The following is a 22,280-nucleotide window of genomic DNA, read 5'->3' on the forward strand; positions in this document are numbered from 1 at the left end:
TTAAAATATGACTTTTTAACCCCTGTCTTTTGTTGCTGGTCCCTGTAGCCCCACTCATCCAGTCAGGGTGCAAAGCTTGTCCATTCTTTCTCTTAAATGTTCTCCAGCCTGATTCAATGATTCATCACCCATTGTCTGAATACTCCCATCTCCTCCCAAGTGGAAGACTTCTCCAGCTCAGTGTCCATTCAGGATAATTTCCTTAAAACAGAAATCTGATCATTGCTTTTCCTTAATCCCTCTCCTTTCCTTCCCTCCTTCACCCCTCCCTACTCCCCTCCTAATTCCTCTTTCTCTCTCTTTGGAAGAACACCAAAAAAAAAAAAAAAAAAAAAAAACCTACTGTTTTTGGCAAATTACCAGTATAATAGTATTAACCATGGTCTCATGTCATACCTAAGTTCTTTTGTTGTTGTTGTTTTGTATGTGTGTGTGTGTTTACTTTTTGTTTTTTCGAGACAGGGTTTCTCTGAGTAGCCCTGACTATCCTGGAACTTGCTCCATAGACCAGGTTGGCCTCAAACTCAGAGATCCACTTGCTTCTGCTTCCAGAGTTCTGGGATTAAAGGTGTGGGCCACTATTTGCTCTGCTTATACCTTAATTCTTTAAAGTCATTCCTCCTACATAATTGAGACCTTATACACTTTGTCCTACATCCTTCCTATAAAGCTGAAAAGCACCATGCTGCACCTGTGAGATATATTTGCTGTTTTTCATGTGTATGTGGAGTGTGTGTGTGTGTGTGTGTGTGTGTGTGTGTGTATGTGTGTGTGGTCACATATGTAGGTGTGCATGAGTGCTTATAGATTCTATTTATGAGTTGTAGACTCCCAAATTGTTCATCAGTTCAAATTAGAAATAGAGGTCAGAAGTTTGAGTTGGAAATTCACAACAAGAAATAAAATGTATGATATATTAAAAAGATCTTTGTGTATTTGCGTGTATGTCATTATCTTCTCTAGAAATAGAAGATGATTACTTTTAATGCAGATATCAAAGAAGGTTCAGTAAGCCACTGGCAGTGTTATTAACCTGTTGGGTGGAAAAGGAAACATTTCTATGGCATGGAAACAGAAATAATTATCCCAAATATTGGTGAGCAGCCAATTCTACTCTAAATGTGGTAACCCATGTCTCACAGGGACAATGAATGTTCTTCAAATTCCTGCATTACCATCTACATTGCTGGCCTCCTCAGCCATTTCCACTCCTAGCCAGACAGTGGACTTCATGATTCTGTTGAAAAATAATGTTGTGCTATTTTAGGTAAAAGACAGATAAAATGGTAATGATTCAAAATGTCTAAAACCAAAGTTACTCAAATTACAACTATTTAAAGGAAATTATAGCCAAAAAGGCACAAGACACATTATTGGAAGATGTTGAATGCTTATTAATAGCTACCTCATTGATTTTATATGTTTCCTAGAACATGAGAGATTGATCTTTAAGTTGACCTACACAATTAATGTGAAAATCTGTATTTTCATCATCAGTTTTCTGGATGATGCTTTCCAAAGGAGGGTTGTGGTTTTGTTTGTTTGTTTTATAGAATTATCATGTTGCTGTTTAAACTAATACTATTCAAATGAAACTGTTTTCCTGGAGGAAATGTGACAAATTCAAACTCAATCTTGCCAAACAACAACAACAAAACAAACAAACAAAACCACATTGTCAGTGACTGGAAATGAAGCCTGATGAGACAGATGACGCAACAACTTTTAGGTCCTCAAGTAACATGAGGGTGTGGGAGGGTAATGAATACCTCCTAAGAGAAGCTGGATTCATAAGAGTCAGGAAGACTCATGAAAAACATGTGCTGGGGGCTCCAGAGGCTCTGCCTCTTCTGCTCTCTTTCCTTGGGCTGGAAAGTAGCCATAGAAACTGTGAAATGTGAGCAGAAATATAATTTGGAGTCATAACACAAAAGTGGTTGAGTGTTCTCCATAACACATCTTGGGTTTTCTTTGCCATTTTCTTCTCTATTGGCAGAGACAATCCATACAATATACCCAGGTCTTATTGGATAGCCCCTAAAATGAGATGTTTTATAGAGGGCCCTGGGGAAAAATCAATTTGGTGATGAGATTATCTTCAATTTTTAAAAAAAATGGAAAGCTGGAATCGATGCTGAAAAGAGAATACAGCCCAGTGACTCTTGGCACAGCAGGCCAGAGTTAAGTTTCCAGGGTTATTTTCTCCACATCTGCCTTCCCGATGAACAGAAATTCATTGCTCTGGTGGTTTTAATTTGGACCCAGTTGTGACAAAAAAAAAAAAAAAAAAAAATCTGAGAGCATAGAGGAGAACACAGAGGAGATCATTGCCTAGTGGCTCAATTTGATGCCCCAAATAACAGGCCTCCAGCACAATGGGGCAGGCTTCCAGTCGAAGGGCTAATAGCTAAGACTGGTACTGGGAAGTGGGAGAGTTGGGGGAAGCCAGCCCAAGGGGCTTCACTCTAGTGGCCCAAAGAGAGACTGCATAGCCTCACTCCACCCAGCCCTGCCGTGAAGAAGGATCCAGCAGTCAGTTCAGTCCTCTACCACTTGTACGAAATACAGAACAAATTTCCCAGCATGTTAAGCACACTTATTCTAAACGAGGATACTAAAACCACAAGATGACAAAATCTAAAGGCATCAAGTGCGCTCAGCAATACAGCACCACTCCTCCTCTGCAAATGGTTTATTCCTAATTAGCACTAGAAGGTCACTGTGCTGATCCATCCTGAACTGGCAAGTCTGTGGCGTTCCTGCCTTTCACAGTCTCTTCCGCGTCTTGTTTGGTTGTACAGGTTAATCATTCCGGCAAGCACTAGATGTATTCCTAGCATCTTTTAGAAGGATGTCTCATCTTCAACTATGTGAAAGGAGAGTCATCTAAAAGGCAACAATTTGGATTCCATTGTTGTTTTCAGCGATCTGATGGTAAATTCCTTTAGAGACTGCCAAACCTAGCACCAGTCTCCTAGTAATGAAGCCTTTAGGGCACCAAAAGGCGGGGGAGGGGGGGGACTATAAATTACTTTTCTGAAGCACTACTCTCCTATAAAATAAAACTAATTTTTGGTCATGCTGGGAAAGATCAAAAAGAGAGAAGCTGGGGAAAATATACTGAGGATTTAGGGTCATGTCCAAGCTTGCTGCTAGCTTGGTAGCCATATTTCCTAGACAGAAAGAAGGGATCTAAAACTGAAAGATGTTCTGACCATTCTTACTAGAGCTATGCAAATGAATTTATGGCACACTTTTCCAGTCTGCAATAGTTCAGGAAGGTATTGCCATAATCTCACTCAGAGAGAAATTAGTTTATAGGATGAATGTTAATTATCCTGTGGTCCAGACTACGTCTAGATAACATCCCCCACCCCCAGCCTGTGTATATGTGCGTGTGCATGTTTTCTTTATTGCCCTCTGCCTTATTTTGTGAGACAGACTTTCTCAGTGAACCTGGTTGTATAGTGAGTTCTAAGAATCTGCCTGTCTCTGCCTCCCCAGTGCTGGGTGACAAGGGTGCTTTGCTGTGCCTTGCTGGGTGGTGGGGATCTGAACTAAGGTCCTGATGCTTCCATAGCATGCTTATTAAACCTGTGCCATCTCCTCAACCCTCTCCTAGTCTAAAACAATAGCTCTCAACCTGTGGGTTGCGACCCCTTGAGTCACATATTAAATATTCTATTTATCAGATATTTACATTACCTTTTATAACAGTAGCAAAACTGCAGTTATGAAGTAACAACAAAAATAATTTTATAGATAGGGGTCACCACAACATGAGGAACTGTATTAAAGGGTCACAGCATTAGCAAGTTTGAGAACCACTGCTCTAGGTAGAAGAAAAACTGTCTGCAACTTAGGACAACTCTAGAGGACAAGTAAAGATTTATGTTGATAAAGAAAAAAGTTTGAGGAGTTTTATAAATTCAGTTTTGACCCACATACAACTATATACACAATTATATATACATAACATATAGCACATATATACTAGGGAGTGAACATATAACTAGCACACCAGTTGAAGGATCTCCACTGACAAACACATAAAAATAATCAGACAAGAAATTTGTGGTGGAATATTATTTTAAGATGTGTTACATTTGTTTATGCTCTTCAACATTTGTTTAATGATACAAAGATGTGTTGCATTTGTTTAAATCTGTGAAGCTGTGTTACTTTGCCTGTCTAAAACACCTGCTTGGTCTAATAAAGAGCTGAACAGCCAATAGCTAAGCAGGAGAAAGGATAGGCAGGACTGACTGTCAGAGAGAATAAATACGAAAAATCTGTGAGGAAAGAGATCAAGAAATGAGAAAAGGGGCCAGCCACCCAGCAACACAGCTAGCTATGGAGTAAGAAGGAAAAAGATATACAGAAATAGAGAAAGGCAAAAGCCCAGAGGCAAAAGATAGATGGGATAATTTAAGTTAAGAAAAGCTGACTGGAAACAAGCCAAGCTAAGGTAAGGCATTCATAAGAAAGAATAAGCCTTTCTGTTTGTATTTTGGGAGCTGGGTGGTGGGTCCTCAAAGAGTAAAGAATAAAAACAAACAACAACAGAAATTATTATCTTCATTCTTTGTAAACCTACATGATTTCTATCATTTAATTCAAGCTATTAAAGTATGTAGAATTCTTGTCTTAGAAGACACTTTACAGTATTTCTTTCTTTTTTTTTTCTTTTTTGGTTTTTTTGAGACAGGGTTTCTCTGTGTAGCTTTGCACCTTTCCTGGATCTCACTATGTAGACCAGGCTAGCCTTGAACTCACAAAGATCCACCTGCCTCTGCCTCTCAAGTGCTGGGATTAAAGGCGTGTGCCACCACTGCCCGGCTCAGTATTTCTTAACTATAAATATTACTTGCTCACAGGAACAGGCATGCTTTGAGATAGTTAATGACATCCCTAAATCCATTACCATGATGTAAAGGCATTCAAACCATTTGGTTTGGGTTATAAAGATGTAAATGTAATATTCTAGATTTAGTGGAGATTGATGGCTGATGATTTAGTGGAAATTGATGGCTGATTTTTTATAAACTCTTCTTGAGATTGATGTAACATAATAATAAATATTACACATGTTTTTATGTTTTTGAGAAAATTGTAAATCATCTACTATAAAATTACGAATTATGATCTTCATGATTAATTTGGTAGAAGTCAAAGGTATTATGTGGCACTGTGTTTCACAGAAATGTTAGCAATTTAAATAAGAAGCTTAGCTTTTATTTCCACTGAAAGTCCCTCATTTCAAGAACTCATTTTATTTCTTTTGTAGGCTTAGTGTTAAAGGATAGACTCACTAGCATGTGATAGCTTTTTGGAGCCCACTACTTATGGTATGACACATTACACAGCCTTTAGGCAGGGGTAGGGGTGTGGACCTGCCTCTACTGAATGTAATGTACCAGGCTCTGCTGACTCCCCATGGGAGACCTTACCTTCTTGTAGGAGAGAATAGGGGATGGGTTGTGGGGTGGGAAGGCTGGAGGAGCAGGAGGAGGATCTGTGATTAGTATATAAAATGAATAAAAAATTTCTTAAGAAAAAAAAAAGATAAACTTATGAGAAGTGATCCAACAAAAGGATATTAGTGAAATGGGAAGAAAATAATATCCCAACAGTGTGATTTATGCTCAGATAACAGCAAGGGAATGCTATCATAAGTGTCTGTCACCTTGATCTATTGACCCTATTATCACACACACACACACACACACACACACACACACACACACACACACACACTGGTGATGGTTTTACGAAGTTCAGTCCTATTTTAGTGAATCCTGCCTATCTTGGTTATAATTAGTCATGCTATCTTCTCCTCTCCTGCCACCTGATTGTTAATGTCACATCAGTATAAGTAATAAGCAACATGGTGCCAGTTTAGCAGGGTGACATGTCTCAGTTTCAAGCAGTCATTTTGCATCTTGAAGAAAGGCAATTAAGGCAGCCTATCAGGATTGCTGTTTCTGTTTCACTTCCTCAGTAGTCAGCCATGGTAGCCTGTGCTTTGCTGTCTGTCTTGCCTTGGGTGTATATGTACGAGTCTTTCTCCAACTTAAGTAATAATTGTGCACTCCTGATTCCAGGCAGCAAGTCAGGCTTTTGTGTCTTCCTCACAGGAAGTCAGTCCTTTTACAGATGGACTGAAAATTCCAGTTGCTTCTGCCTGCTTTTGGATTCCAAAGCCTTCTGGACCCAGTTTCTCACCTGCTTATTCCATTGTATTTGTTCGTTTATTTTTAACGTTTCTGGTCCCCAGAGCTCTTTGACTGCTTTCTGAGCACGGCTTTATCCTTTCAGTCAGTTCTTTCTATGTTTAACTGTCACTGCTCTTCCCTGTGAGCAGGCAAGTCTACAGAGTATCAATTTGCAATGCTGCTTTTACTTGAAGTTCTCCATTTTTGTCTGAACTGACTTTTCCCATTGCATTTCCAAAACAGCTGCTTAAAGCAAAGGCTCAAGTGACTCTGTTTATCTAAATACATCAGAATTTTGCATCTTTTGAGTTTAGGATGAGAAATTGAATCTCTCTCCACCAGAGCATTCTATTTATAAGCTAGCGCTGTTCTGCAAGAGAAACCCTGAATAAATCGTTCATTTCTTTCATTTTATTTGGTGCATGAGGCTAATTCTGTGAGAGAATATATTAAATATGACTTTACTGTAGTTGGGTTTTTTTTTTTTTTACTCTTTGGGGTCCAGCCACCCAGCTCGCAAATAAATACACAGAGACTTATTCTTACTTATGAATGCACAGCCTTAGCTTGGCTTGTTTCTAGCCAACTTTTCTAACTTAAATTATCCCCTTTCTCTTTAACTACATTTTGCCTCTGGGCTTTTTACCTTTCTTTATTCTCTATATATCTTTCTTTCCTTCTTACTCCATTACTGGCTGTGTGGCTAGGTGGCTGACCCCTGCTGTCCTTCTCTCCTTCTCTTGTTCCTCACTCTCTTCCCTACATTTCTCCTCCTATTCATTCTCTCTGCATGCCAACCCTGCCTGTTCCTCTCTCCTGCCTAGCCATTTGCAGTTCAACTCTTTATTAGACCAATCAGGTATTATAGGCAGGCAAAGTAACACAGCGTTACAGAGTTAAACAAATGTAACATAAGAGAATGCAACACATCTTTGTATCATTAAACAAATATTCCACAGCATAAACAAATGCAACACATCTTAAACTAATATTTCACATTTACCATCTTAAAAATTTCATATACACACATGAGAATTATATGAATTTCTTATATATATTTATATACATGCATGTACATACACAGAGACACACACACCTTGATATTGATTTATTCCCAGTTTGCAGAAATTCACAGAGAAAAGTCAAACATCCTTAATTTTCCTGATTCCATTTTGAATCACTTAGCATAGTGATGTTTATGGGCATTGAGTATCTGTTGCATTTGCTTGGACTGAGTAAAACCATTTGTGAAAATAGAAGTTATGGCTTTTGCTTTAACATGTTTTCAACTCAAGCATTTGTCTATTAAAATAACATTTTAGCATTTACCATCAATGAAGAGTTGCCCTCCTGCTGCATTTTGGAATAAGGAGATGGTCTCCTTTCAATAAACATGAGCATTAGGCATCTCTGTTTGACAAGATACTATTGTGTATTCCTTATGCTGCTGTACTAAGAGCAGTGGAAGAATTAAACAGAGACTACTGTCATTGTTCTATGGGTCTTCTGCATGGAGAATGATCTATGGCAGCTGAGGATGACCTTGAAGTTCTGATCCTCCTGCCTCCACCTCCTAATTACTGGGATGATGGGTGTGAGCCATCTGTTGACCCTGTTACGTGCTACTGGAGTATTGAAGCCAGGCCTCCATGAATGCTAGGCTCTCATGCCCAAACTCCTCTGTGTCTCCAGCTCCAAAGCAAGGAATTTATTTTAGACTGAATGACTACTAAGAGAGGAGAAAATTAAAAAAAAAAAAACAACTGTAAATCTTAACTGAAAATGTATAGCTTCAACATATATATAAATTTAAAGAATTGCTTTTATTTTATTTAGTGTGTGTGTGTGTGTGTGTGTGTGTGTGTGTGTGTGTGTGTGTGTATGCATGTATGTCCATGTCCCTGTCTGTGTGAGTGCATGACTGCACCAGCCAGAACAGGATATTGGATCTCCTGGAGCTAGAGTTAACAGGAATTTGTGAGTCACCCAACATGGATGCTAGGAAATGGACTCTGATCCTCATAACAGAGCATCACATGCTCTTAACAGCTCTAATCAGCAAATATTGTAGGTTTTAATTATTAATAATCAGCTAGGAAACTTCTCACCAACTAACAAATTGATTTTGTTCAATTGTCCTCAAATATTATTATTTTTCCGGTTACTGAGAAAGTTTGACAATATTTGAATATAAGGATCTCTTCTCATATTTTATTGGGGACCCAGTATTCCTGAAAACTGCTGAAGTTGGCCTTGGGGACCACGATTTGTAGCCTGGAAGAGAACATGTGGTCACTGTAAGTGCCGTTTTGGTGTTGTAGAGAGCTGGTGAGACTTGACTGTGCTTTTATGGGTATCCTTCACTGGTGACAACGTCTATGGTACAAATGATTAAGAGCATTGTGTTTGCATTTATTCTCCTTGTAAATGTGCCCTATAAGCATGCACTGTGTGTTTATGTAAGGTGTTAGGAGCGCACAAAAGATTGTTCTTCCCAATTCAATAACAATCCAGTAAGGAAAATGAGCCATCGGTGAATTTCAGGAAAACTGTCTTTACCTCTGTCTGTGTCACTTTGATTTGAAGCTTACTGAATGTTCATTCTTCATTTTCAGGATGGGGATAGAGGACTGAGTTTTCTCCGTCTGCTTCTGTAGCAAAGTGAATTTTTATCAATATAGCACAACAAAAACAATAAAGATTTTTCTCATTGAATTATATAGTGAATATAGTCCTCATTTAGAAAGATAAGTTTTTAGGATGTCTTATGAGAGAGTACCAAATGTGCAAAGCAAACCTTTAGAGCTCATTCCAATCTTAAAATATTAGGTTAGATACAAGTTTAAATATTAAAAGGCCCTGAAGCATAAACCAAGTGTTGGTTGCTGTGGTCATTTGGGATTACAACTGATCACTGTGCTGGCATCGCTTCAGTGGATCACTTGTGGTATTTAGTAAAAATGTGATAGCAAAAGTTTCCACACTAATACATAGAAGCTTTCCAATATTGTTATTTTACAAAGAATACATAAGTGTACATAGAAAATACATACTCATAACTAGAAAGAAACCTGTTTGCTACCAATAGCTGCCTCTGGGTAACTGAATGGTACATTCTGCTCTATCTGTGCTGATATTGAATCTGTAGATTGTTTTTGGTAGGATGGCCATTTTTATTGTATTTATCCTACTGATCCATGTGGATGGGAGAACTTTCCATTTTCTGATATTTTCTTCAGTTTTTTACTTCAATATTTAAAGTTTTTAATCATACAAGTCTTTCACTTGCTTCCTTAGAGTTACCCCCCAAGATATTTTATATATTTGAGGCTGTTGTAAAAGGTGTTATTTCCTTGATTTCTTTCTCATTCCATTTGTCATTTGTATATAGGAAGGCTACTGATTTTTGGTGAATTAAATTTGTATTCAGCTACTTAAGTTGCTGATATTCATAGATAAATTCCTCTTTAAGTTTTTGACCATTGGATTAGTCTTTTGGTTTGAGGACTAATGTAAGAAGTAGGAAAGGGTCACTAGGTCAAGAAACCAAGAGATAGATCTCAAACAAAGTGAGGAGGAAAGGAAGATTCAACCCCAAACAGGCTTGTGTGAAGCGGCAGACACGAGCACCTCTTCTTCCAAACCCTCTTACAGCTTGCGAGATGGCGCTGAGCACTATCATAAGAAAGATTTGGGAGCCACTGGCTCTGTACATAGGTCCGCAGAGTCACAGAGAATACCCTGACAGGGAAAGCAGGCCTTGTCAGTGACAAATTTGCAGACCCTTGAGTAGCAATAAGCAAAAATTATTAGTAAATACAGGAAATTCAATTAAAACAGAAGGTTGCCTATGCCTGACACTGGGGAACTGATGACATCAGTCACAGCTCTGAGTCATTTCCCTGGTGTCCTTTCTGGATGCTGAAGACAGGCAATCTGGGTTGTCAAGTGCAGGGCCTTCCCATGTGTTTCCCTAAACTTTTCCTTCCTTTCAGAAGGGAACAGCCCACCCATCTCCCTGTCCTCAACTCTACCTCATAATTGTTATATAACCACATGGCAATTGTTCAAAATATTTCTATATATGTTTTTGAAAATGTTAGCATGCAATTATAAGGAAGACCATTATATTTCTAATGAATTATATCAACTTCTCTTCCAGAAATTGATGAGAAGAGGGTGAACAACACTCAAGAAGATGTAAGTTTTCCTATATTTTATATAAATTGTTAAAACACAATTAACTGTGATAACATTGCTGTGGTTTTTTTTTTCTCCTTATTGTGAGGATGAACCCCAGGTGCTAACACACAGGCATACTCTCTGCTGAGCTACATGATCAGCCTAGCATATTCTTTGGAACAGAATTCTTTGGTGCCAATTTACATTAATGTTAACTGTGTGCAGATAATACATAATAGCATAAACAGCTAATATAAATAAATATCACTGTGATATAGAAAGTATTCATGTTGTTTTTCCTGAAAAGGCAGTAAAATGGTATGATGAAAATCTCTGCCTCAGATACCTTGCTTCTTGATGAAATGCTAAGCCCTGCAAAAATTTCTAAATTAAAGCATTGATTTTAATTGTAAGATATGCAACTGATAGTTTTAATTTTCTGAGTAATTATATTTACATTGAAATTCAAGAGTAAGGGGATGGAGGCAGTGTCAGGCACATCAGAAAGCTGTTCAGCTGTTTAGAGCCAAAGTCAGTTCCATAGTATGATTCTGGGGCAAATGAGTTCCTCTAGACTCCAGAGCCTCGGTAACCAGAGCTAACGAGTTCACTAAATAACATGTTAGATGCAAACTCAGTGCCAGTGAATATTGTACATATCTTCCATTTTCCGTATCTAAATGGAGAATTTGGATAGGAAGTAGGAGGCAGCGGAGACTTGAGGAGCTGATAGAATGTATACAATATGAAGACCTTACGTAGGCCCAGTAACAAAGAGTGAATGGGTGGACTGTGGGTGTAAGCAGTTTCCATGACATGAGTAAGCATACAACACCCAAAGAGGAAATTCTAGAAAGTGCAAAATACCAAATAACATTTTTGTACAGATTTAAATAATTCACTGAGAAAGTTAATGCAAAAATGCTTTGAAAACTAAGCATTTATATAAATTTATATAAATATACCTAAGCATTACGTTTCATCGTCATCCTACTAAAAGACAACAAAACTAACTTTCTATGTATCTTAGAATGTGTATATGGAAAAGGACACAAGGAATCTCAGAGGTAGTAGCTACTTATCAAGCTCAGCCTGACATGGCTGAAGCAAGAACGGTTCCCCTGAATCATCAATTACCCACACAGTTGACATTAGTGTAGACCAGTACCAAAGAACTTTGTTACAAGAACATGCTGGACTGGGCACATGGTTCTGTGTAGAGTGTGCCTGTGTGTGAGGCCCTGAGTTTGACCCTCAGCATAAGGAGAAAAACAATTCTTGGTCAGCCTGTTCATTTGCTAAGTGTTTGGCAAGTGTTTGTTCCCATTTCCTTACCTTTATTTTTTTGATAGATATATTTTGCATCAGTATATAACCACATCTGGATGATGATTTTGAGGACAATTTAGTTTGCATAAATGTGCCTCAATTCAAATACAAATATACAAATAGTTTCTACTATCTTTCAAACTCTACACCTCGCATTCTTTCGTATATGCATGGAAAGCATAAAAACCACCCCTCAAACATATCTTGTAACTATTTATGCTTGAGGTTTTCTCAGCAAACACCACTGCAGATACCAGAACTCATTAATTGGAACCCTTTCCTTTATCACATTAAAATATAAATAATGTAATTAAAAATAAAAACTTTCCAAGTCTCGAGTAGCCTCAGTGTCACAGGATGGTAATGGTTGCCCTTGAACTTCTGACCCTCTTTCCCCCTTTCTAGTGGTAGGATTACAGACATGCACAACTATGTTTTATGAAGTGATGGAGACCAAAACACAGGCTTCATGCATGCTAGGCAACAGTACGTTTCTATTATCTCCATAAATATTATGGTAAAATATAAATAAATAATACACTGTATTGTTATATTGTATCAATAAATATAAATTGTTAAAAACAGTCATTTGGACACAATCTGATTGGTGAATGAACTATATTAAATAATGAGAACAATTAATATCTAGAATATATAGATGATTTCATATGATTATAGAATGATGGTTTTGACCATGAAATGTTATTATTTTTATCATTTTTAAAATGTGAAACCTTGTAATAACCTAATCCTGATCTGGGTGTTTAGTTAACAGTGCTACATAGCAGTTTGGATAAGAAAGGGCTTACCTTTTAGACAAACAGAAGAATATTACCTTAACATTTTCATTCTGAGTAAAAGCAGGGCTTAGATTAAATGTGACAATTCAAGAGGGTTTGGGATTTCTTTTATGAAGGAAGGACTCTAATTTTCCCTTTGGAACCCTCATTAATTACAGAGGCAGAAAAAATACATGTTGTGTGTGTCTATATCTATATTATGTATCACTGGCATATTTTTGAAGTATACTTTGTCTCAGAACCCATGTTTTTCTTGTAATTGGATTAATATCCATTTATTTCTTTAAAATTAACTAATCTGGGACAGGCAAGATGGCTTAATAGGTTAAGGCACTAGCATTTGCCACCAAGTCTGACACCCCAAGTTTGATCTCCTAGACCTATAGTGTCAAAGAAGAGAAGCAATGCTACAAATTGTCCTCTGACCTAGACACGTGCAGCATGGTATATGCATATACACACATATACACACACAAAAGACAAACAATCAAACAATAAAAAATAAGCAAATGTAATAAAATCATATACAATACTGTTAAACTAATGTTAATAATGAAAACAAAAACCATGGAGAATTTTAGGATAAAACAGGCCTTTGGCTTTATATAGCTCAGAGGTCTGTGGTATCATTGGACATGTCTATAATTCGTTAAAGCTCTGCTTCTTGACAGGGAGGCCTCAGAAAACCTTTGAGACATAGTGCAGTTTTACCTACTTCACATGTCTGGCAGCAATATACTTTTTATGTACATCTAATGCTTTCTCTTTCCTTTTCCACAGTCGAAGAATGCATCCCCTAAACAAAGGAAGCAAAGTGTGTACACACCGCCTGCCATGAAAGGTACTGTCAGGTACCGTTTCTGGGTGTCATGAGGGATGGACATCCTGACTGGCAGGCTATTGGTCCCTAAGGCTGTTCTGTAGATCATAGGCTTGTCTCAGCTCTGCCAGTCTCAACAGTGTGGTGATCAGGAAGATGCTTACACCTTGGAAGCATTGTTTTGTCGTGGGTGAACTTAAGGCAGTTGAAGAATCAATGACTGCAGGGTCCCAGAATCTTAGAATGGAAAAATCAATTTTCAAAATAATGACTTGTTTTTCTTTTGTTTCCTTATATCTTTTTTTGAAAGAATTTTTCCATAATCTTTAATTATTCCTGTTGATTGGCACGTGATTATCAGGAGTTGTTTGCCCCCCCCCCCTTAACTTAAAGCAGAAAAGCTTTAACTCAGCGGAAATGGAATGTCAAGGGTTTCCTCATTGCCTCCTGTCAGGAGCAGCTTTGCTCAATCCAATCTAGCACCAATTTGCTATACTCCTAATGGCTGCCCAAATCACAGCAGAGAATGCTAGCTCAGATGCTGGCATTTTCCCAGAATTTCTCTTCAAAATGGAACTGCCACGTAACATCTAAAAGTATCAGTCTTTTGACCAATACTAGTTCCAAGAAAGGCTTCTTTTCTTTTTCACACAAAAATGTTCCTGACATAAGCAGTGTCTGTTGAGGCCAGTATCTTGCCTTCCAGCTTGGCTCATTGACTATTGGCTCAGGGTTCATCACACAGCCCTACAGCTCTGATTCAGTGCCCAAGAAGCCAGCTGGGAAGCTTAGAAGTCTAACCCAGGAGTGAGAGTTTCCACTTTTCATTCTCTTTTCGGGGAGGTGGGATATAAATGGACCCATAGCTACTTTCAGTAAACTTCCGCCCTGAGGTTATAAAAGGCTGTGTCTGTTTATACAAGGATGAGTAAATAATGCATTCGTCTGCATTGTAGTTTATCTCAAAGTAATTATTGAAATTCCTAGGCATCTTTGTCTAAAGATTAGGGTAGCATTTTAAAGATATTTCTTCATTGCAAGTTATTTGTATTCTTCAAGACATAGCGGTTTTGGCATGAATGGACAACAATGAAAGATATACGTGCTATTGCCCAATTCTTTCCTCTGTTTTATTTTGGGATAGCTTAAGTTAAATAAAGTAGTCCTCATGTCCTCAGAGAATAACTACATTATTTTGAAAGGAAAATTTTAAACTCAAAGGCCTAAGGGGCCATGGTGCTCATTATTTTTAGCTCTCAAATATCTTAAGAATGTGGGATTCTAGCATTTAGGAAAGCTAGTTCTACTGAAGCATTTTTAATATAACTTTACACTGTGGATCCCAGAGATTGTTCTTCAACAACCACAGTCTACAGTAATGAGTTAAAGCCTCAAGGAAGTACAGCCATCCTTTCAAGAAGGCATCTGCGCATTGACACAAATCACTTAGTGAATATTTCTGTGAGTTTTCAGCTTATGATAGAAGAGAAGGCCAAATCTAAATGATTTCCTCCATCTATCTGTTCCTAAGAGCTGGAAATGTGTGTCTGAAGACCAATTTAACCAATGGTAACATATGCTCTATTGTGAGCACAGTGAGGAGATTTAATCATAAGAAGGATGGCTGAACAAAGGGTGTGTTATTGGGATGGTATACACATTAATGCAGTTGCCCCAAAATGTTAAATTCTTCAGATTGCAGTGGAACATCACAATAAGTAAGAGGAAAATGGTTTGCTGGGAGTGCAAAGCACCAACAGGGGCAATAAACAGTTGTGAAACAAACAAACAAACCAAATCAAACCAACAACAAAACGAAGAGGTGATTAGGCCTGAAATTTCCTGCATCCCTCAAAACTAATTTCTCTTAGTGCAATTGATATCTAATTAATTTTTGCTAGTATCCATATGCATTGTTGACAAACAGTAAACTGACTACAAATCTAAAATTTCTGAACCTCGTTTTGTACTGATTTACATATTCACCCATCATTTCTCACTGTAAAATTATAAGCCTTTTTTGTTTTGCTCCAGCCAAATGAAAGTCAACAACTGTCATCTCAATAGGATTTTCTGCTTTCAGAGCTGGGCTGTTGGATTGACATATCATAGTTTGTCTCCCGATTGTATCTTCCATTATGATTTCAATTATCTCAGTGGTGTGCCATCCACAGAGAATATGTTTATCTTTCATTTTCTTAATCCAAGTCCATTACAAATCTACCAAACAGAACAAAATGCAGACAGAAAGAGCACATGTGTCTTCCTCTGGTTGACACTCACTTTGACTGCCACAATTTAACAATTATCTACCAGACATAATGGAATGCTATCCCTTCAAGTCAGAGGTCCTCAGAGGTACTCTTCTTTGATGGGTTGAGGTATTTTAGATATCCTGTGATAACCACACTTTTTATAACTATACAGATCAATCATAAGTTTACGTTGTATATTGTACTTAAAAATGACAAAAGTTGACATTTTCATCAAAAACACTTACTTTTCCCTCACACTATAATCTAGTGCTTTATGATCAGATAAGTAGGAAGCTCTGAAGATTGTCATAAAAATGACAGCTGATGACTGGACATTCCTGTACACTTTCCTTGTGTTTATTTATGTGGTTGTCAGCCTGTAATTTACAGAACAGCCAATTAAATTGTTGGATTGCTTGAATTTTATTTTCAGAAAAGCAAAGTGAATTTGAATCCTGGCACAGAAAAGGCTGACTCATTTCCTCCCGTGTGTGTGTGTGTGTGTGTGTGTGTGTGTGTGTGTGTGTGTGTGTGTCTTCTACTAGAATTCAAATGTATTTTACTGCAAAGTAAGTGCTATTGATTTAAATGGAAGCCTGAACATTAAACAAAGGAGCAGATAGAAAATCCACTTAGTGTGGCAGAGCCCATTAGTATTATATTTCTACTCTTAGTGTACAGTAAGTCATAGGTTTCATTTACTTCAGGAAAACATCTTCTTTTTATTCTTTCTAATTTCTTGTAAAAGAACATTTTAGTTACTTTAGTGTCCTGTGCTAATTCTTCTGAGCTGATGTACCAGGTAGATCTTCGGATGTATAAGGCATTTTAACCCCAAGCGTTTATTTTTAATTTTTCCAAAGATGGCTGCAATCATAAATTTTTAAACTTAATTTAGCCTCTTCTCGTAAATAGAGCAATAAATGAAAATAAGAAACAACTCAGTGTAGAAATCGAATGATCTAGTACAAAGGTTAAAATAGTTTTAAGGAGTCGGGCCAAAGACTGTGGCAAGGGGTATGGAATATTACTGAAGGATGATCCATCTTATCTTATCATCAGGTGAAGTTGCTTGTCATACTGATTTCAGGGGAACCAACATGAAAGCACATGGGTTTTGAGTGACAACTCATCAGGATTCATAGCTTAGCATCCCCACTTGTGAGCTGGGCAACCTTTAGGAAACCAGGGTCAATCTTTTTGTCGTCTCACATTGATGAAATGGAGATGATCTGGCATGAATTACTAGGGAAACTGAAGCAAAATGTAAGCTGATCATACTTAAAACAGGCATATCAAATGCAGGTCCATTTGAAGTAGTTATTTGGACCCTCGATGGAGAATGAGGTGCAGCCATGTCCATTTCCATTAAGGTCTTCAGATTTCAGCAATGAGGATATGAGGAAAGCATCACTGTGGCTGGAAAAAATCCTGCTGCAGATCTGACCTTGCCCAATGGGAATGAAGTCGGCTCTAAGGGTGCCTGGTCCTTCACAGCATGGGCTTACCACATCTTGCAAGAGAGACTATGTTTTTTTCAGTTCAGCTACAGCCAAACCTAGAAAGTTTTCTTTGATATTCTGGTCCCCTTTCAACACAATCTGGTTGTAGCTTCATTTCACCCAGCGGCTCCTCATAGATGCCTTGCACCCCTTTCTCAAGTGAACCAACAGGGCAACCATACATAGTGATATGTAAGTTTCCAGAAAGCATAAGAGTGAAGTGTTGACTATGGTGAATTTGGATGCAGACACAAAATGTGCAATAAATGTCTTGTCAGGGGGCTGAATACACTATATACACACAACTTAAAGGCAGCAGAGGTAAATTAGCAATGATTGTATTGTGTGTATTGTGGTTGTGACTCAGGAAGTTCTCAGAACGAATCAGTCAGTACCCGTCTGCCTTTCCTAAGTACGGTACAGAAACTGAAGAAAAGGACAGAGGGGCAGGGCATTTGAGCTGCTTACCAGGCCATCTCTACCCCATCTGTCTCTTGAGAACAATGGTTCTCAGCCTTCCTAACACTGAGACCCTTTAATACAGTTCCTCATGCTGTGGTGACCTCCAACCATAAAATTATTTCATTGCTACTTCATAACTGTTATTTTGCTACTGTTATGAACCATAATGTAAATATCTGATATGCGACTCCAGAGGGGTTGCGACCCTCAGGTTGAGAACCACTGCTTTAGAGCATTTCTGACTTTTTGCAACTCCTCTGCAGGTGCTCATCACATCTGCTGTTCTAAATCTTGGAGGTGTTTTTTTTTTTGGTTTGTTTTGTTTTGTTGCAGGGTGTGTGTGTGTGTGTGTGTGTGTGTGTGTGTGTGTGTGTGTGTGTTGGCTTAGTTTATTTACTAAGCAGGGTTGGGTTCCCTTGTTCAATGCAAGATTTCTAGGTAACAAGGCACATTCTAAATATACACAAATCTTGCTCCTTTAAAAAAATATGCTTCTATTTCTAGACCCACTTCCTTTACAACTCTTTAATTACTTCCTCTGAGTTTTAAGTTTATCTTCCTGCATATCTTTGAAAATGGAGGGTGGATTCAGGTTGGGGAACGAAGAATGTACCATTCTCAGAAGTCAAGTTGATGCCTTTTTTTTTTCTTTCTAAGATCAACATTGAGAGAGAGTGGAGCATAGTAAGGGACCACAAACATGGACTTCTTGTTAGTAGCATTCACATCGACTACCAGCTTAAGAGGATGAAAGAATTGAGAGATGAATTAAACCTCAAAACTGAAACTTGGGATCAGCAATTTAATCAAGTTCATGATGCCCCACTTAAACATTTAAAGTGAGAATGGCATTTATCAATATATTCCCACTTATTTGTCTCTATGTTTTTACCTATTTTAAAATCAGCCTTCTTGGGCTGGAGAGATGGCTCAGCCGTTAAAGGCTAGGCTCACAACCAAAAAATCAGCCTTCTTGTATTTACATCCCTTTCAAATAAACAACATTCAACTTTTAAAATGATTTCCTGTGTAGCACGAATCTTAAAAGGTCTTATTAATAAAAGCAAACCCAGGGCCAGGTATTAGAGTGGATGCTGAAAGATCAGAGAGACAGAACAAGCCACAGCTTCCTCACCTTGCCAATTCCTCAGCTGATCCTGTTTCCATAGACTGGAATCCTTTGAGTCCTCATCCAAATGGATCTCAGCTGAACAGCTGCTAAAAGTCTAAAAGCTTAACCGGCCCTAGTTCCTGGTTTTCATGCCTTATATACCTTTCTGCTTCCTGCCATCACTTCCTAGGACTAAAGGCTCATGTCGCCATGCCTGGCTGTTTCCAGTGTGGCTTTAAACTTACAGGATCCAGGTGGATCTCTGCCTCTGGAATGCTAGTATTAAAGGCGTGTGTGCCACCATTTTCTGGCCTCTATATCTAGTGGCTGTTCTGTTTTCTGACCCCAGATAAGTTTATTAGGGTGCACAAAATTTTGGGGAACATAATATCACCACAATCTGTCTTAGAGGTGGGGGAAAGATGAGTTTCTATGTTTGGTTTGAGTAGCCAAATCAAGACCAGTATTCTAGAACTTTCTCAAATACACAAATGGTTGTGTTTAATTGGGTGACTCCTAGTACCCACTGCTTTCATCACATTCTAGCTCTGAATTCAAGTGATATGGATGGAGAGGTGAGAAAGCTCAATCCCAACCTTGCAGAAGGCTGTGAGCAGAAGCAAGCCACAATTGGACTAACCAAAGCATGGCAAGTCCTTCAATAGAGATTTAAACAAACTTACCAGGGGATTTGGAAAGACCATGTGTGACCCAGTGAGCAGGAAGCAAGGCTACTATTGAATCTCAGATTCTCAGTGATATTTATACATGTCTGGAAAGTAAAATGGAAGTGGTCATGGAACATTGAAACCCATCTTTGTCCATCTGCTCATGAAAACTTGCAAAGCATGTAAGACTACACAGTATCAGAGACAGTTCAATCCTAAATGACTGGAGGAGTCACTGGAGTCTAAAGACAAAGTTCTGGCTCTGGTGTTCCAAATTATTCGTCTTCGGCACTCATCCTGATTTGTCAGTAAAACAGATGAGCAGTGGCTAAGGACAGAGGGGAGAGATTTAATGGATGTAGCATATCCTGAAGAAAAGGTAAAGGAGGTCAGTGAGTCAAAGTCAGACCCTGGGGAACTAAAAGGAACACTGAGCAAAGAAGAGTGGGGTTTACAAAGGTGGCCAAGCTGCCCAGAGGTCTGATTGGCTGTTATCAGACTTCTAGTTCTGAAGAGAGTTCTGGGAAAAGGCCTTTTAGCTACCATCACTTTACTGGGCAGACTTGTTTCCATGAGGTGTACTCCTGTGGGGTGTGATCTCATCATAGTGTGTCTGCCTGCAAGGCTCACTGTTGTTAGGGGTAGTTCTGGTCCTTTGCTGTGAAGATATCTGTTGATCTTGTCATTCCTGAAATCTAAGAAACTACAGAAGAGGGTGACTCAGGAGAGCAAAAAGTTAAAAGAGATGGAATAAGGCCAGAGGAGAACATAATGAAGTTAATTTGGCCATCTGGTATCCATCTTTGTGACCATCCCAGCTGCTTTTGTTACCAGGCAAGTCTAAGTGGCTTCCACTAATAGGCTTATATAGACATCACCTTTTAGCAAACTAGGAAATCATTATGCATTTGAATCCTTTTGGAAAGTTCTGGTTCAAATCTGCCTTTCTTTCTTTCTTTTTTTTTTTTTTGAGACAGGGTTTCTCTGCATAGCTTTGCGCCTTTCCTAGGACTCACTTGGTAGCCCAGGCTGGCCTCGAACTCACAGAGATCCGCCTGGCTCTGCCTCCCGAGTGCTGGGATTAAAGGCATGTGCCACCACCGCCCGGCCTTGCCTTTCTTTTTAACATTACTTTTCAACCAGAGTGATTTCCAGTGTAAGTCACACACTAAAAACATGAATTATATATTTTGAAATAGTAGAATCACAGTAAAACTGGCCAATTAGTGCATATTGTTTTCATATACTGTATACTGTTATCTCTGTTACCTAAGTTTTACACGTAGCATTTCTTATTACACTCTGTAAACCAATATAGATGTTTTCTTTGTACTTGTCTGAGGTTGTTCAACATTTTGGTTTTCTTCCTGAAAGCTATTCAGGGGTTAGGCCACATGTAGACCACATTATGTGCAGTTCTCTCTAGGTTCTTCTTGTCTGTGACTTCACAGTTTCTCAGACTTTCCTTGGTTTGATAACCTTGAAACTTTTGAAAATATTGGTTGACTATTTTTCTAGGGCAAACATTTTGGCTCTGTCTGATGATTTTCTCATGATCATACCAGGGTAATGGGTTATGGTAAGGAACTTCACGAAGATAGAGACACATTGTCACCACCTGATATCAAGAACTCATACTATCAGCATGGTTCTTCACCTGGCTGAGTGTGGGGTTCTTAGGGTTTGTTTTTCCCCCATCTTAAGATTTATCCTTATTGCTCCAATGAATAGCCAAAAATACTGCAACCTTATAACTTAATGGGATTTTAAAATTATTTATTTAAAATGTATGTGTATGGGGGGGGTGCTTTGCTTGCAAGTATGTCTGCATCACATGAATGCAGTGCTCACAGAAGCCAGAGAGGGCACTATATCCCCTGGAACTGGAGTTACAGGTATTAGTGTACTGCAAGTGGGTTCTGGGACTTGAACATTGGTCCTCTGAGCCTTCTAAATGGGAATTATTTTATAGGATCTTTTCATTCTGGTTTCTACAAATTATTCAGTTTCTCTTAAAAAAAATAATCTCTGTGTTTAGTTTAAAACACGAAATGAGTTTTGCAATGCACATATGGGATAGATCCCCCTGTAATAACAATGCTCAAACTAAGTTTGCCACTAAACTTCTCTCTTCCCAGTGCACATTTCCCCCACACAACCAGCCACACAAATCCTAGGCTTGTTTCACATTCTTCCAGAGTAAGGACATTGAGTAGATCTTGTGCCCTCTTACCTGACTAGCCTCTCCGTCTGGCACAGCCTCCACCTCAGCCCCCTTTCCTTTCCTGTTCTTTCTCTCACTCCCTCTGTAGCAATGCTGAGCTTCACTTCATTCTTTGAAAATATACAAGACTATTGTTATTCATGCTTTGTCCCCCAGGCTCATTTCTGTAGAAGGCTTTTCTCCCAATTCCATTCTAAGTCATTTGAGTTATATCAACGATGAATTCTAAGCATGCCTCTATGAGGGATCTGTAATTCCCATGAGCTAGAATGAGTCTCTTCAGGATAGAAACAAGGTCAGGTATATTCTTTTTCATCTTCCATTTGTATTTCAATAACTCAGAATAAATGCTGAATCAGTGGGTAAGTAATCTTTCTGATTTAGAAATTATAATAATGACTTAATTTTGTCCATACTGAAAAAAACTATCAATTTCTTGTGTGTGTTTTATTCATTGACTCAATTACTCCTTTATGCTGCAAATTTTTATAAAATGCCTATTGTCTGCCAGGTCACAGATTAAGCTCTGGAGTCAGGATGAGCTAAACGTCATCTCTGTCTACAAGAAAAAAAAATGTCAGATGGAAATGTAAGCTGTGTGGAAGCTAATTATTGGCTGCCTAAGATGGATTTGGATAGCAGCAATAGAAGGCCGAGGAGGGAGTATCTAGCTCTGCCCACCACATCCAAGAGAGGTTTCACAGGAGAAACA

General features: G+C 38.5%; 1 protein-coding gene across 1 annotated transcript in view; it reads left to right on the forward strand.

Annotated features, from left to right (window-relative positions):
- Ppp1r1c (protein phosphatase 1 regulatory inhibitor subunit 1C) overlaps positions 1-22,280 on the forward strand; it is a 104,970-nt gene that overhangs the window by 38,396 nt on the left and 44,294 nt on the right. Inside the window, exons 3-4 of the mRNA XM_006997458.4 lie at positions 10,378-10,415; positions 13,307-13,367. Of these exons, the coding sequence (XP_006997520.1) occupies positions 10,378-10,415; positions 13,307-13,367 (99 nt within the window). The remainder of the gene's footprint in view (positions 1-10,377; positions 10,416-13,306; positions 13,368-22,280) is intronic.

The sequence above is a fragment of the Peromyscus maniculatus genome, chromosome 4, assembly GCF_049852395.1.
Source record: "Peromyscus maniculatus bairdii isolate BWxNUB_F1_BW_parent chromosome 4, HU_Pman_BW_mat_3.1, whole genome shotgun sequence".
In the NCBI taxonomy this organism is placed as follows: Eukaryota; Metazoa; Chordata; class Mammalia; order Rodentia; family Cricetidae; genus Peromyscus; species Peromyscus maniculatus.